Source organism: Mustela lutreola, chromosome 3, assembly GCF_030435805.1.
Source record: "Mustela lutreola isolate mMusLut2 chromosome 3, mMusLut2.pri, whole genome shotgun sequence".
Lineage (NCBI taxonomy): Eukaryota > Metazoa > Chordata > Mammalia > Carnivora > Mustelidae > Mustela > Mustela lutreola.
The window spans coordinates 201,186,562-201,203,401 of NC_081292.1; the positions used below are offsets into that span (position 1 = coordinate 201,186,562).

Genomic DNA, 16,840 nt, shown 5'->3' on the forward strand with positions numbered 1-16,840 from the left:
TTGTAGACAGGGCAGAAGAGTGTGAGAGCATGAACAGAATGGAGCTGGCTTCTGGGGTGTGTGAGGAGGCAGTGATGTTCAGTAGGAACCGAAAGACTGAGAGGAGAACAAGTAGTAAGGGGGATGGGGGTTGAGAAATCAAAATTTTCTTACATGGTAATTTTACTTGACACTTCTCCTAGGTGTAATGGCAGAAAATAACTGCAGGCATGTTTATAACTATAGAAGGAAATAAAACATTATTTTGTACATTACAACAGAGTTATATTGCCATCTTATAATTCCTTGCACATACCTTGAGGAAAGAACATAATCTACTTGTCGCTGACTGAAGAAAAAGCTCATGATCCCTAAAGCTTTGTTCTCTCCATGGAAAAGGATTTTTCACGATTATTTAGAAAATGTTCAAGAAAGAAAAAACTAATGAACAATATTTTCTTACTCAGAAATGTATTCTAAATTGTAGAGGTGTCAAAACGTTCTCCACTAAAAAATCAGGGTAAAATCTGACACTGTTAACAAATGAACAAACATAGAAACCAACTTAAGAAAGCATATTCTTTTACAATTTGATTTTTAAATAGGAGACTTACAATTTCTTAAATTGTCATGTTGAATTTCTCCTCATGACTAAATTGAATTGCTAGAAAAGAGAAATTAATTAATAGTAAAGAAATCCATTTTTATACTTCAACCAAAAGTAAAAAAGGAAAAGAAAGTCTTCCTAATTCGGGGACTGTGAAAGCACACAGCTTCAGTGTGTGAACGCCCTTGGTTTCCACAGTGAATGGTGGTCTGCTGTCTGGCCCACGGAACAGGCTCCAAAACACAGGTTCTCTGAAAAATAGAAGAATTAACCAGTTAGCAGTATGAATGGTGAAAGGAGGGGCAAATCCAGAGTATTCAATGATTTTTCTTTGTGTGATACCTATAAGTGAGATTTTTAAAATGTTTCCGAAAAGCTTAGTACTTCTCTTATGTGAGAGGCTGACTGAACATTTGAATACAGGAGGGAATCAATGAACAACTCATGGAAACACGAGGCAACATCCGGGTGTGGTGGGAAAGCGTAAGACTGCCACAGAAAGAGATCTCTCTCCTGTGTCCCCCTACTGCTCGGCCTAAAGGAAGGAAGGCCCTCCTGGTACTACACAGTGCAACTTGACCCAAATATGGTGACAAGGAGGCTAGAACATTGCAAATCCAATGTATTATTCAGGCCTTCTCACCAAAGTGCTCGGATTTCTATACTCTCCCTAGCGCTCGGCAGCACTAGGTTGTACAAAGGAAAATCAGAACACGTGGTATCCCAGATATGGATACACTGAGGAAGGACCCTGTACAGAAAATCCAAAATCTGGCCTCTCCAGTTTGCAAGGTCCAATTTTTTACACTATATGGGCTGAACAGCCATCGCTACATCGAAATAAAACAGATAAGGGGATTTAAGAATATAGGACATTAATATTAGATACTGAGCAAAATTTCTAACCATTGCACAGCTACAATGCCCTTGAGATTTTATTTGAGCAGCATTCTTTTCCATTCGGCTGTGTCACACTGCTCTCCTTAGAGATAAGAGGGACTGTACAATATTCGCATAAAAGCTACTCTTATCCTTTCCGATGTCAATGGTTTGTTTTACCCAACAAGTAATTATGGATTCCTTGTTGAGAATGCTGAAATCTGTGACTGCATAAATAAAAGACAGATAAAAAAAGGCTATTAAGCATTTTGCCAGCAGCTGTTAGTATGCTTGTTTCAGAGACCCTAACATCCAAACATTCATGCATTATATTTTTTAAAGAGACGATATGGAAGAGATGACGATATTTATATGGCATATCTGTATATAGACAAATGCAGACACTGAACCTCAATACAACAGCATCAAACCTACCAATCTCCAAACAAAATATACATTCAGGTTATATATTCACAAATATATTCCAACATATCCAAATATATGTTCTGATTAGGTCCTGCAGAAATTAAAAGAATTTAGAAAACATGTAGAGCCTAGAAGTCCACTTATGCCTCATACTACCAGGAAGACAAAAACATGTTCACCCTGATGAAAACACGTGCAAAAGGAAATCCCCACCACTGCAAGGCTTCCCTGGCTTTGAGCTGAAACTGACTGTGCACTAAACATATTTTGGGTGAGTTGTTATACCAGTTTCTTTTATCTTATTGACAAAGTACTGCTACATGCTATGGAGAAATGAAAAGTCACCATATCAAGAGCCAGTAAGTATAACTTCTAGGGTCCCCTAGACAAAGAAAGACATCTTGATTTCCCCAAATGCCAAATGAAGATTATAAAATCTATCACAAAACAGAACACTGTTGCAAAAGAAAACATTGTACCATTTAGGAGTGAAATCAATAAACCATGTAAAACCATTCACTTTTATTACCACGAAGTTATCCTCTCATTAGGAATTGGAACACTTGAGATTTTACTAGGTCTCAAGTCCTTACTCCTAATGTAACCAGATTACCAAGTAAGTAACATTAGATCCTGCTGCTTAAGATAAAATATTTAGTTCTGCACTTAAATTTTAAGTAAGCATTTTAACAACATCCAAGCTAACAGTGAAGAATTCTAGCAAGAATAAACTCAAGCCATTTCTTAAGAAAAAAAAAAAAGTTTGAATAAAATATTGCAAGAGCAGTCAGAAAAGAAAAGCAAATCTATATGAATGTATACAGTAACATAAAAGACTATAGTACTAAATGCTAAAATATAACATAAGAGTCATACATATAAATTTTTAAGAACATTGGAGATAGCATCAGGGCATCTGGGTGGCTTAATCAGTTGAGTGGCCAACTCTTGATTCGGGCTCAGGCCATGATCTCAAGGTTGTGATATAGAACCCTGCATCAGGCTCCCCGCTCAACAGGGGTCTGCTTGAGTTTCTCCTGCCCCTCCCCAACACTCACACACCCACTCTCTCTCTCTCTCCCCCTAAAATAAGTAAATAAATCTTTTAAAAAATTTGAGATAGCATCAAGTTTTACTCCAGGAAATTTACTATCATTTTTATGAAATAAGATTTCTGTGAAGTGTGATAATTTGACTTCTTCTTTGCCGATTTGGATGCCTTTAATTTCCTTTTGTTGTCTGATTGCTGAGGCTAGGACCTCTAGTACGATGTTGAATAGCAGTGGTGATAATGGACATCCCTGCCGTGTTCCTGACCTTAGCGGAAAAGCTTTCAGTTTTTCTCCATTGAGAATGATATTTGCGGTGGGTTTTTCATAGATGGCTTTGATGATATTGAGGTATGTGCCCTCTATCCCTACACTTTGAAGAGTTTTGATCAGGAAGGGATGTTGTACTTTGTCAAATGCTTTTTCAGCATCTATTGAGAGTATCATATGGTTCTTGTTCTTTCTTTTATTGATGTGTTGTATCACATTGACTGATTTGCGGATGTTGAACCAACCTTGCAGCCCTGGAATAAATCCCACTTGGTCGTGGTGAATAATCCTTTTAACGTACTGTTGAATCCTATTGGCTAGTATTTTGTTGAGTATTTTCGCATCTGTGTTCATCAAGGATATCGGTCTATAGCTCTCTTTTTTGGTGGGATCCTTGTCTGGTTTTGGGATCAAGGTGATGCTGGCCTCATAAAATGAGTTTGGAAGTTTTCCTTCCATTTCTATTTTTTGGAACAGTTTCAGGAGAATAGGAATTAGTTCTTCTTTAAATGTTTGGTAGAATTCCCCCGGGAAGCCGTCTGGCCCTGGGCTTTTGTTTGTTTGGAGATTTTTAATGACTGTTTCAATCTCCTTACTGGTTATGGGTCTGTTCAGGCTTTCTATTTCTTCCTGGCTCAGTTGTGGTAGTTTATATGTTTCTAGGAATGCATCCATTTCTGCCAGATTGTCAAATTTATTGCCGTAGAGTTGCTCATAGTATGTTCTTATAGTAGTTTGTATTTCTTTGGTGTTAGTTGTGATCTCTCCTCTTTCATTCATGATTTTATTTATTTGGGTCCTTTCTCTTTTCTTTTTGATAAGTCGGGCCAGGGGTTTATCAATTTTATTAATTCTTTCAAAGAACCAGCTCCTAGTTTCGTTGATTTGTTCTATTGTTTTTTTGGTTTCTATTTCATTGAAGTCAAATTATCACTCTTCGCAGATGATATGATACTATATGTGGAAAACCCAAAAGACTCCACTCCAAAACTGCTAGAACTTATACAGGAATTCAGTAAAGTGTCAGGATATAAAATCAATGCACAGAAATCAGTTGCATTTCTCTACACCAACAGCAAGACAGAAGAAAGAGATATTAAGGAGTCAATCCCATTTACAATTGCATCCAAAACCATAAGATACCTAGGAATAAACCTAACCAAAGAGACACAGAATCTATACTCAGAAAACTATAAAGTACTCATGAAAGAAATTGAGGAAGACACAAAGAAATGGAAAAATGTGCCATGCTCCTGGATTGGAAGAATAAATATTGTGAAAATGTCTATGCTACCTAAAGCAATCTACACATTTAATGCAATTCCTATCAAAGTACCATCCATCTTTTTCAAAGAAATGGAACAAATAATGCTAAAATTTATATGGAACCAGAAAAGACCTCGAATAGCCAAAGGGATATTGAAAAAGAAAGCCAACGTTGGTGGCATCACAATTCCGGACTTCAAGCTCTATTACAAAGCTGTCATCATCAAGACAGCATGGTACTGGCACAAAAACAGACACATAGATCAATGGAACAGAATAGAGAGCCCAGAAATAGACCCTCAAATCTATGGTCAACTAATCTTCGACAAGCAGGAAAGAATGTCCAATGGAAAAAAGACAGCCTTTTCAATAAATGGTGCTGGGAAAATTGGACAGCCACATGCAGAAAAATGAAATTGGACCATTCCCTTACACCACACACAAAAATAGACTCAAAATGGATGAAGGACCTCAATGTACGAAAGGAATCCATCAAAATCCTTGAGGAGAACACGGGCAGCAACCTCTTCGACCTCTGCCGCAGCAACATCTTCCTAGGAACAACGCAAAAGGCAAGGGAAGCAAGGGGAAAAATGAACTACTGGGATTTCATCAAGATCAAAAGCTTTTGCACAGCAAAGGAAACAGTTAACAAAATCAAAAGACAACTGACAGAATGGGAGAAGATATTTGCAAACGACATATCAGATAAAGGACTAGTGTCCAGAATCTATAAAGAACTTAGCAAACTCAACACCCAAAGAACAAATAATCCAATCAAGAAATGGGCAGAGGACATGAACAGACATTTCTGCAAAGAAGACATCCAGATGGCGAACAGACACATGAAAAAGTGCTCCATATCACTCGGCATCAGGGAAATACAAATCAAAACCACAATGAGATATCACCTCACACCAGTCAGAATGGCTAAAATCAACAAGTCAGGAAATGACAGATGCTGGCGAGGATGCGGAGAAAGGGGAACCCTCCTACACTGTTGGTGGGAATGCAAGCTGGTGCAGCCACTCTGGAAAACAGCATGGAGGTTCCTCAAAATGTTGAAAATAGAACTGCCCTATGACCCAGCAATTGCACTATTGGGTATTTACCCTAAAGATACAAATGTAGTGATCCAAAGGGGCACATGCACCCGAATGTTTATAGCAGCAATGTCCACAATAGCCAAACTATGGAAAGAACCTAGATGTCCATCAACAGATGAATGGATCAAGAAGATGTGGTATATATACACAATGGAATACTATGCAGCCATCAAAAGAAATGAAATCTTGCCATTTGCAACAACATGGATGGAACTAGAGCGTATCATGCTTAGCGAAATAAGTCAAGCAGAGAAAGACAACTATCATATGATCTCCCTGATATGAGGAAGTGGTGATATAACATGGAGGCTTAAGTGGGTAGAAGAAGAATAAATGAAACAAGATGGGATTGGGAGGGAGACAAACCATAAGTGACTCTTAATCTCACAAAACAAACTGAGGGTTGCCGGGGGGAGGGGGTTTGGGAGAAGAGGGTGGGATTATGGACATTGGGGAGGGTATGTGATTTGGTGAGTGCTGTGAAGTGTGTAAACCTGGTGATTCACAGACCTGTACCCCTGGGGATAAAAATATATGTTTATAAAAAATAAAAAATTAAAAAAAAAAAAGATTTCTGTGAAGTAATCTTCCTCCATTATTATCATATGACCTTGGAAAAAATACTTAACTTCTCTGTGGAAGATTAAAATTTCCAGAATTGGCAACAGCAACATGTCTGGTTTCACACACTCTTCCAGAACCTTTCCATACCTCATCAATAGTTAACTTCATCACACCTCTCCTCCTTGACACTGGGCATGCCCTAATGGTCACCTTCAATGAATACAATGTGGTAGAAATGGTGCTGTGTGATTTATGTGGCGAAGTCATAAAGGTGACCTGGCATTATCCTGGATGGCTATCTCAAGGAACACCGATGCAGAGGCCCTCTGTAGATCTTGCAGTTAAGTTCTCAGCCAGCACTGACTCCTGGCCCTGGGCGAGAACAAATCGAATGATTCCAACCCCTGGCGTTCAAATCATCCCAAGTGACACCGAGTAGAACAGAGATGGGTACCCTCCGGTGGAACCTTACCTAAATTGCAGATAGCTGAACAAAATGAATGGGCTCCACTCTTTAAACGGGGAGGTTTGGGGGCAATTTGTTACGCAGCAATTGAAACTGAGCAGTCTCTCAGCCCCGGTTTCCCTTCTACTGGAGAGAATATCAGTCTCTAAGACAGTTTTGAGAACTAAATGAGTGGATACAGTATGTGGCATACAGAAGACAGGGTAAGAGCTAACTATTAAAGATGGGACCAGAAAATAGATCATGAGGGGAAAAGCTGTCTGAGAGGCAAGCAGGAATTTAAATAAAGAGTGAGATGAGTTAAAGAAGAAATTCTTTGAAATGAAAAATGTGGTCAAATATTAAGCAGCAAGACTGACAATATAGAATATGGAATTTTTTTTGTAAAGGAAAGTCACAAGAAAACCTCCCAGAATTCAAAGTGCAGAAAAATAGCATGATTACAGAAAAGATGAGGGAAAGATATGACAATGATGAGGCCAAATGCTGTTCCTAAAGAGACTAAAACAGTGACACGAAGCAAATATGTCCCTACATGCACGGGCATGCGCATACACACACGCTGGAAAATGCAGAAAGAAAACTTTTATAAGCTAAAAAGATACCTAACTCTTCAAACTCACTATTTCCCAACTAAAAATAAAATTGAATTATCTAAAAATATACAGAAGTGAAATCTTGAACATCAAGGGAAAAAAGAAACAGCAAACAGACAGGCAGGGGTAAGTTTACTTATAAATGAAAATAAATACATAAAGCTTCCTTGAAATTATTATTAACTTAGAGATACTGTTGTGTATTTTTAAGAGCTTTATTGGGGTATAATGTCATACAGTAAGTTCCACATATTTGCAGCATACAATTAGTTACACTTTGATGTATAACATGGGAAGCCATCACCACAATCAAGATAATGAACACAGACACCCTCCCTGAAAGTTTTCTTCTGCCACTTGGAGCCCCGACATCTCCCACTTTCCCCAGGCAAACACTGGGGATCTGTCATGATTCATTAGTTTGCATTTCCAAACATTTATATTGTTAGAAACACGGTATGTGCTTTTTGTTGGACCTCTTTTACTCATTATAATTGTTCTGAGATTTGGTAGTTTGTATCTTCCAAGGAACTTGTAGAATTTATGGGCCTAAAGTTTTCGTATTCCCCTCTTTTCTAATACACATATTAACTGCTATAAATTTCCTCCTCTGAATGACACTAGTGTTATTCGAAGAATTTTGATGATGTGTCACTTAACGTTTAAACTACCTTCTGAGTTCCTTTTTGATTTCCTCTTTGACTAATGAATTATTTAGAAGTACTTCATTTAGTTTTTGAATATTTGGAGATTTTTCAAACGTCTTTCTATTATTGATTGCTAATGTAATTCCTTCGTAGTCAGAGAACACATTTTGTATAATTTTAATCCTTTTAAATTTATTGAGGTTGGCTTTATGACCCAGAACATGGTTTCTCTTGATTAATGTTCCTGTACACTCGAAAAACCATGTATGTTACTCTTGTTGAGGGCAGTGTTGTAGAAATATCAGTTATGTCAGGGTGGTTGATGATATTATTTAAATCTCTTAGATCATATTTATTTTCTCTTTGATCAGTCAACTGCTTAGGAAGGTGTATTGAAGACTCAGACGATAATCATATGATTGTGTATTTCTTCTGACAATTCTATCAGTTTTTGCTTCATGCATTTTGAAGCACTGATTTTCGATGCATAAGCATTTAGAATTATAACATCTTCTTGATGAAGTGATTCCTTAATCACTACGAAAGGACCCTCTTGATCCCTGGCACCATTCATTGCTCTGAAATGTACTTCATCGGATATGAATACAGCCATTTCAGTTTTCTTTTTTTTTTTTTTAAGATTTTATTTATTTATTTGACAGAGATCACAAGTAGGCAGAGAGGCAGGCAGAGAGAGAGGAGGAAGCAGGCTCCCCACGGAGCAGAGATCCCGATGTGGGGCTCGATCCCAGGACCTGGGATCATGACCTGAGCTGAAGGCAGAGGCCTTAACCCACTGAGCCACCCAGACGCCCCTCAGTTTTCTTTTGATCCATGTTTGCATGATGTATCTTTCCCATCTGTTTACTTTTAAACTGTTTGTATCATTCTATTTGAGGTGTACTTTCCATAGACAGCGTACTGTTTAGTTTCTTATTCAATCTGACAATTTTATTTATACAATTACATTTAATGTGATTACTGACATGCTTAGCCTTTAAGACAAACATCTTGCTATCTGTTTTTTTCCCCCATCTCTTCTTTCTTCCTTTTTTTTTTTTTTCTATTTCTGCCTTCTTGGGATTAATTGAATATATTCTGCTGATTCAATTTTAGTGGTTGATTTAGGATTGTGATAAGTTACTCCTTAACTTATCACAATGAGCCTTCAAGTGGTATCAGACTATTTCACACATAGTACTGGAGTCTTTCTCTTCTACCAATTTGGTGCTATTCTTATCATACATTTTCCTTGTATATCTATTCCGATTTCCTTATTACCTTGTTCTTTTTGTTTAGACAGTCATTTAACTCTGTGGGATTTAAGTAATATACTTTTTAATCTATTTACCTCTATCGTTGCTATTCCTAGTGTTCTTTATTCCTTTGTGTAGATCCATATCTTCATCTGACATCATTTCCTCCAGTCTAGAGGAATTCTATTGAGAATTTAGTCATACTGCTCCATAATGGTGCTGTCTCAGCATCCACTTTGTGTGGCCAGGAGGCCTGTGGAGGCCTTGAACCGACACTAGCCCCCTTCTTGAATGCATGCTCTAGATAACAGCACAGAGTCGTAAGTAAATACAAGTTCCCGATATAAATTCCCCAAACCCCCCTTGTGATAAACAGTCTCTCCCCATCTGAGAGCCTTCTCCTTGAGTGCCCTGTAGATAAGACCCCCACAAAGTTTATGAAACCCCCACTTTTGAACTGGCCAACCCAGCCTCAGCCCAAGAACACCAAAGCTCTCCACCTCAGACCCAAAATAAATGTATGTGCCCTCAGTTCCCCACTTTCCTTCTGCCTGTGCCCTGCCTCTACCACGCCATGGTCCCATACTAAAGTGTGCCACATACATTTTTGGAAGTTATGAGTAACAAACTTCTCTACTTCAATTCCCTTGTGGCCTTCTGTGGAATCATCCAGCACCTTGGGACTTGACTTAATAAATGATCATTTAACAAAGTCAGAACTTCCTTTAACATTTCTTCTACTGCAACTGTGCTGGTGATGACGTCTTTCATCTTTTGAAATTCTTTATATCGCGTTTAGTTTTAAATGGCACTTTCACTGGGCATAGAATTCTAGAATTAAGTTTTTGCCTCTCTTTCAGTTAAATTTGCTCCATTGTCCATTTAGGTTATGCTAAATAATGTGCTTTCTAATTTTCTATGTACTACATATACATGTCTTATCTCACTATCTACTTTTAAGATTTTCTCAGTACCACTACTTTTGAATAATTTTATTATAATATGTCTTGGCTGTTTACTTCATGTTTCTGGTCCTTGGGATTTTTTGAAGGTTCTTAGATCTGTGGCTTTATAGTTTTCATTCAAAGTAAGAGTTTTCTCAGTCATTATTTTTTCAAGTATCTTTTTCCCCATCCCTATCTATTTCATATGTATCAGATTTCTTGGAGTTATTTCACTATTCACTGGTGCTCGGCTCATTATGTAAACTCTCCTTTCTATGTTTCTTTTTTTTAAGTAATTCTTTCACTGATAGTTTACGTAATATAGAATTCACCCTCTTAAACTACACAGTAGTTTTTAGTACAGTCACAAAGCTGTGCAACCATCATCAATATCTAATTCCAGAACATCTCATCACCCCAAAAGAAAACACATACCCATCAGCGGTCCCTCCCCATCCCACCTCCTCCCAGCCCCTGAAAACCACAAGGATACTTTGTCTCCACAGATTTGCATCTTATGGACATTTCCTAGAAATGGAATCACACAACATGTGGCCTCCCTACCTGGTTTCCTTAACTTAACATGATGTTTTCAAGGTTCATTCATGTTGTAACATGTCTCCGTACTTCATTTCTTTTTATTGTTGAATAACCCGTTTTGTGGATATACTATCTTATCATTTCATCTGTTGATGGACACTTGGATTGTTTCCACTTTTTGACTATTCTGAATAATGCTGCTATGAGCATTTGTGGACATGTATTTTCATTTTTCTTGGGGATATGCCTAGAAGTGGAATTGCTGGTCACATAGTAACTCTATGTTTAATCTTTTGGTAAAGTGCCAGGTTCTTTACCAAAGCAGCTGGACCATTTTACATTACACTAATAGTGTATGATGGTTCTAATTTCTCTACTTCCTCACTAGCACTTGTTGCTACCTGTCTTTTTCTATTATAGCTATCCTGGTGGGTAAGAAGTGGTATCACATAGTGGTTTCAATTTAAATTTTTCTGATGATAAATGATGTTGAGTATCCTTCCATTTGCTTATTTCCCACTTGTATATCTTCTCTGAATAAATGTTTATTCAGATTCTTTGTCCATTTTTAAAATTGGGTTGTCTTTTTATGATATTGTAGTGATTCTTTATGTATCCTGGATGCCAGTCCTTTATCATACATACAAGTTGTGAACTCATCCTACAGATTGTCTTTTCACTTTCTTGATGGTGTCATTTGAAGTACAAAAGTTTTTAATTTTGATGAAGTTCAGTCTTATTCTTCCTTTGTTACTTGTGTTTTGGTGTCATATCTAAAATTCATAGCCTTAACCCAGGATCAAAAATTTTCTCCTATATTTTCTTCTAAAGGTTTTATAGTTATATATACATATATATATGTGTGTGTATATATGTATATATCTCACTATTATATATATCTCACTAAATATATATATATATTTAAAATTTTTTTCATTCCCTAATGAATCTACCAGAATACCAGAATCAGAGTAAACATCATACATAATGTTGAAATACTGCAAAATTCCTCTGAGGTTGGGAAGGAGAAAGGATGTTTACTAACATCATTTCTATTGAATATTATACTGAAGGTTTTAACCAGTTCTACAAATCAAGAAAAGCAGATAAAAAACATAAGTAAAATGCATACAGATCAGAAGAGAAAAGATAAAACTGCCATTATTTGTATATGACATAATCTGTACCTATAAAGTCCAAAATAATAAATAGACAATTCAGATCAACAAATAGTTTAGCAAGTTCACTTGATAGTCCACATGATCATTACAAAACAATCTATTATATTTTTATATATAATTTGGAAACTTAAGTTTGAAAGCATTGCTATTTCTAATAGCATGAAAAATGTCAAATACCTAGGAATAGATATACGGAAAGATTTGTAAGAACTTTATAGAGAAATCTATAAAAATGTATTAAGAGAAATTAAATACAACCTGAATAAATGGAATAATATGCCATGCAAATGGATTGGAATACTCAATAATATGAATTATGTCCAAACTCCCCAAAATGATATATCCATTCAGTGTAATACCAATAAAAGTTCCAGAAGGTATCTCATACAAATGGACATATGGAAATGCAAAGAGGAAATGTTGAAGAAGAAAAGTGGGGAGGCCTATTCTCTCTGATACAAAAACATTACAAAGCTATCATAATTAGAACAGCACAGTAATGTTTCCAGGACAGACACCGACCAACAGAACCAAACAGAGATTCCAGAAATAGACACACATACATGGGTGCTTCCTTTTTTCTAAGGATGGCATTACAGAAGAATGGATAAAGGACAGTGTACAGTAAATAAGCTGGGTCACCTGATTATCCAAGTTTAGAACAAATAACATTAGACATCTAACTTAATCTATACACAAAAAAGCAAAGCTAAGAGGATTATAGATTTAAATGTGAAAAGTAATTTAGGAGAATATTTTCATGAGCGTAGATGGACAAAATTCTCTTAACACTACTCATAATGGAAAAAATCATAATTTGGATTAAATGAGGGATCTGCATGTCAAAAGACATTGGTAATATATATGAAAAACACAGGGTTAAGATTCTTATTAAGTAAATACTTCTTAAAAATAATAATGAAAAGATTAAAAGTTACCACCCCACTCAAAAATGATCAGGAAACTCATATCTATATGAGATTATCCATAGTCAATGAACATACTAATATGTGTTCACTCTCACTAGAGAGTAGACATAAAAAGAAATAAAATTTTTTAATCTAGCAGATTGGCAAACATATACATAACAATAATTAAATTTAGTATTAGTCAAGATTTGAGCATTCCCACAAATTCTTATTGGGAATTGAAATTGGATACCTTTTTTGGAAGCTATTTTGTAATGCATCTCAAAATCCTTAAAATATCTATGTATCCTTTGACCCAATAATTCTACTTCTAGAAATTTATCCCAAAGAATAAAATCGAACCACTTTGAACAAATGGATTTCATCACTGCAATGCTTACATACAAGAAATTGGGAGAGAAAACAGGAGATTGGCTAAATATGTTATGATAATCCACACAATAAGACACTAACACTAATGTGAATCAAGAATCTCCACCTAAGACATCTACAGAGTCAGGAGGTGACATAAATGAGAGAAGAAGCCCTTTGGCAAACTGGGTAGTGCATGCCCCTCTTGGAGAAGATGGTTTCAATTAATTGATGACAAATAAGATGTGGAGAGATATGGAAGGGTATCTATTGTCATCAGAATACCTAATCGTTTAGAAGGGGAAATTAAACTTTGATGTGAAATTTCCGGATTTTTGAAAATTGCCTATTATTTAAAATTTTTTTAAAAAGATTCAGTGACCAAATAAAACACATTATTAGCATACTAGATTCAGTTCAAAGGCTGAGAGCCCCAATGTACGTATATATTTATTGACAGAAAGTGATTCATGATGTATTGTCTTTATTGTGTAAAAAGATTATTACAAAAACACTTTATATAATGTAATCTCACTTTTCTTAAAAATTAAAGCATATTTAGATGTATGTATAATCAAAGCATGTTCAGTGTCTTAAGGGGTATAAATCTAAATGTTAATGGGGGTGATTGTTTTACAGATCTGTTTTTGCGTGTTTAATATTGATCATTAGCATTTTACTATCAAAGAATACAATAACGGCCTTTTCATTTTTGGTTATAAGGGAAAGAGTTAGTACTTTAGTTTAAAATTATGAGAATTAAACTGAAAATCAAAACCACTGAACCAATACTCTTGCACATAAAATCAGACAAACCAGAATCCAAAGTCGATTCTTCCGTTTACTCTATCAGTGGCTCTGTCAGCGATGATGTCTACCATCTGTGCTTCAAAACTAATGAAAATTAATTGGCAATGTAAAAATTAATAAACAAAAACAGAAATAATATCTACCATTATCTTCCTAGTACTGTTGAAAGATAAGTGGACAGAAGGAGGATTTTTCTACTGCGGTACAAATCTGGAAAGAAGACAGACACTGGCAGGATGTAATAATATAAAAAGTTTTGTTTGTTTTTATTATTCTATCCAGAGGCAAGACCATTCTCGAAATCTAACACTCATCCCACCCAACCCCTCACTCCCTGACTATCAATCATACCCAACACAGTGGAGTACAGAATGGCAGATAACCCATGGCCAGAAGTAGCATTACATGAGGTGGAACCCATATCATGTTCTCAAGAATACTTGTGTTTTGTTTTATTCTGTTTTTCAAACTCTATTTAAACTAAAAACAAAAACAGTTCAAGAGCATTTGGGCAAGTTCCTAAGTGTGAGTGGAACTTCAAGACAAGTAGAATGAACCAGGGAAGCCACTTTTAAGGATTGGCTTTGACCCTCAAGTAGTGAAATTAATAATATTCTTTGAGTGTTTTCACTCTTCATCTTCTCTTCCCACCTCTCTGTACCACTAGGAAAGGCCAGGACTTCTCTGAATAGAATTCAGGGAGGTGAAGAGGTCCAAAGGTGAAACCAACCAATTGACTGATATAAAATGGGTTTTGTTTCAGTCTCTATCATCCGCTTTTCATCATAAGGAGTTTAGACACTTGCATTCTACTATTCCTTTTACTGCGCAGGTTAAGTGTAATGGAGGATAAAGAAATTTTTTCAGGCAATTGTAGTACCATTGGAAACCTACCTTAAAATGAGCTCATGAACCTCCCCCAGGTGCCCAGTTTGAAACCCAAGGAGAAATTTCCAAGGACCATATTTGGTCCATGGAAATATCATACCTTTGAGATATTTTTAATATAATATCATTATATTTCATTATTTTCATTTTTTCTTTCAATGAATTCACAATAAAGGAAAACAATGAAAGTGTTGTTTCATATCTTTACTTTCAGTAATGTGCAACATGAACATAATAGTGTTAAGAAGTCAGAAATAACTTAACACAGTAGCTACAGAAGATGCTTATATTTGCAAAATGTCAACAATTATCTTCCCTAGGTTCCCCCAAAACTGGTGTATTTGTTAATCAAATTAATTAAGAAGCTTTTCAAAATAAAAGCAATGTTTTAAATAAATATATTTTCATAACCATAGAACATTTAGTTCTTCTGGAGGTAACAAACATACTACACTCAAGTACTTTATGAATATATTAGGGTAAAAATTATCTGGATGCAATTATAAATGTACCCTAATTAGTTTGCTTCTTTTGTGTGTATGTTTTTGTTCATGTATTAAAATTGTATCATATTTATAATCAGTTAGTTCTTAAATCATCACAAAGATGTTACCTGGCCCACAGAATTTATATGAGCTCAATATGATAATGTGGTATTGTTTGAACAATGTCTTTCAGTTTAAATTTAGTACAATAAATTATATTTAATCAAAGACAAGACCTCCTAGCTGCTCATGTCCATTATAGAAAATGAATGCTAGATTCCAGTTTGGAAGAATGAGACCTTCCAACAAATCTCAACCTTGAAATTTTATAACTGAAAATAATGTCACATTAAAATCCCAATTACAACAGAGCTCTCACTGTGTTTCAGAGTTCCATATAGGTGGATATAAATTCATTTATGATCAGCTTTTCCATTGAAATCATACACTTATTAAACAACTACCACAAACTTTCTAAAAATTGATTTGATTTAATGAATACTTTAAAGAGTTTCTAACTGAAGAAGTTATTTTGCTGACATCAGAAATTCTGATCACTTGTTTATCTTTCTCACTTTTATCTCTATTGCAATTCTTGGGAATTTTTCTAATCTATATTTATACCAAAACATCTATGCATTGGTAAATTTGGCTTCGTTTGATAATAACCTATGTTAAGATCTCTAAATTGAATGACAAAGTAAAGTAAACACAGTAACCGGTTATAATAAGTGCTCTTTAGAATTTCAGATGAATAAATTTGTCCCAAAATGATAAGATAATGACCTACTGAATGAATAATGCAACATAGACTAGATTTTCATAGGATCTCAATGTCTCTCTTTTCCTTTCTCTGTCACGTTCTGGTTCTTCCTTTCTTTCTTTTGTTCTCTCTCCCTCTCTCTCTCTCTCTGTCTCTGTTTCTCTCTCTCACACACACACACACATACACACATGCTCCCACCCACATCCACACATGGGTATGTACACATCTTAGAACTTTAAACACCGCTACTAAAGGTCTTAACTTAGATAAATTAACTACATTAAAATACTGACATTGTGAACATATCTATGTCCAACACCCCACAGAGGGCATCTTCTTGTGAACTTCTAAAAAGCTTAAAGAAAGAAAACCAGAAAGAAACAGCAGAGCGCTGGGGCGAAGGCTGGGTGGGCGTGTGGGCCCTGCCCGCGGTCACAGCTTCCCATTCTCCTCGCTGCTCTCCTTCTCCTCGATGGCTTCCAGGCTGCGTCTGCTCTTGGCTTCTGCACCACTGCTGGGTGCTTTACTAAGTCCACAGGACAGGCACGCCAGCTGGATCTGCTTCATGTTTTCTACAGCTTCATTCTTGGCATTCTTCAACAGATCTCCTTGGCCCTACAAACAAGGACAAATGTATACCAAAGGAGAAAGTTATGGACCAGGCGTAACCTGAGTGACATTACTTGATATATTAGTGCTACTCCTCAGTGAGGAAATGGACTTGGAACCTCAGAGCCTGGGAATACCCCCGGGCTTTTTTCTAGCACTGTTCAGGGTCTTGCTCTTTAAGCCAGGGACCTCGGCCTGGGCCTTCCTTCCCAATCAGGTCAGTGGT

At 36.2% G+C, this 16,840-nt stretch overlaps 1 protein-coding gene across 2 annotated transcripts in view; it reads right to left on the reverse strand.

Moving 5' to 3' along the window:
- Positions 1 to 598: 598 nt before the first annotated feature.
- PLCL1 (phospholipase C like 1 (inactive)) overlaps positions 599 to 16,840 on the reverse strand; it is a 369,301-nt gene continuing 353,059 nt past the window's right edge. The window contains exon 6 of one of the 2 annotated variants that reach the window (XM_059168493.1): positions 599 to 837. In XM_059168493.1, the coding sequence (XP_059024476.1) occupies positions 691 to 837 (147 nt within the window). In that variant the 3' untranslated portion in view covers positions 599 to 690. Of the gene's footprint in view, positions 838 to 14,943; positions 16,621 to 16,840 lie in introns of those variants that run through there. The other variant, XM_059168492.1, reaches the window with a different exon arrangement.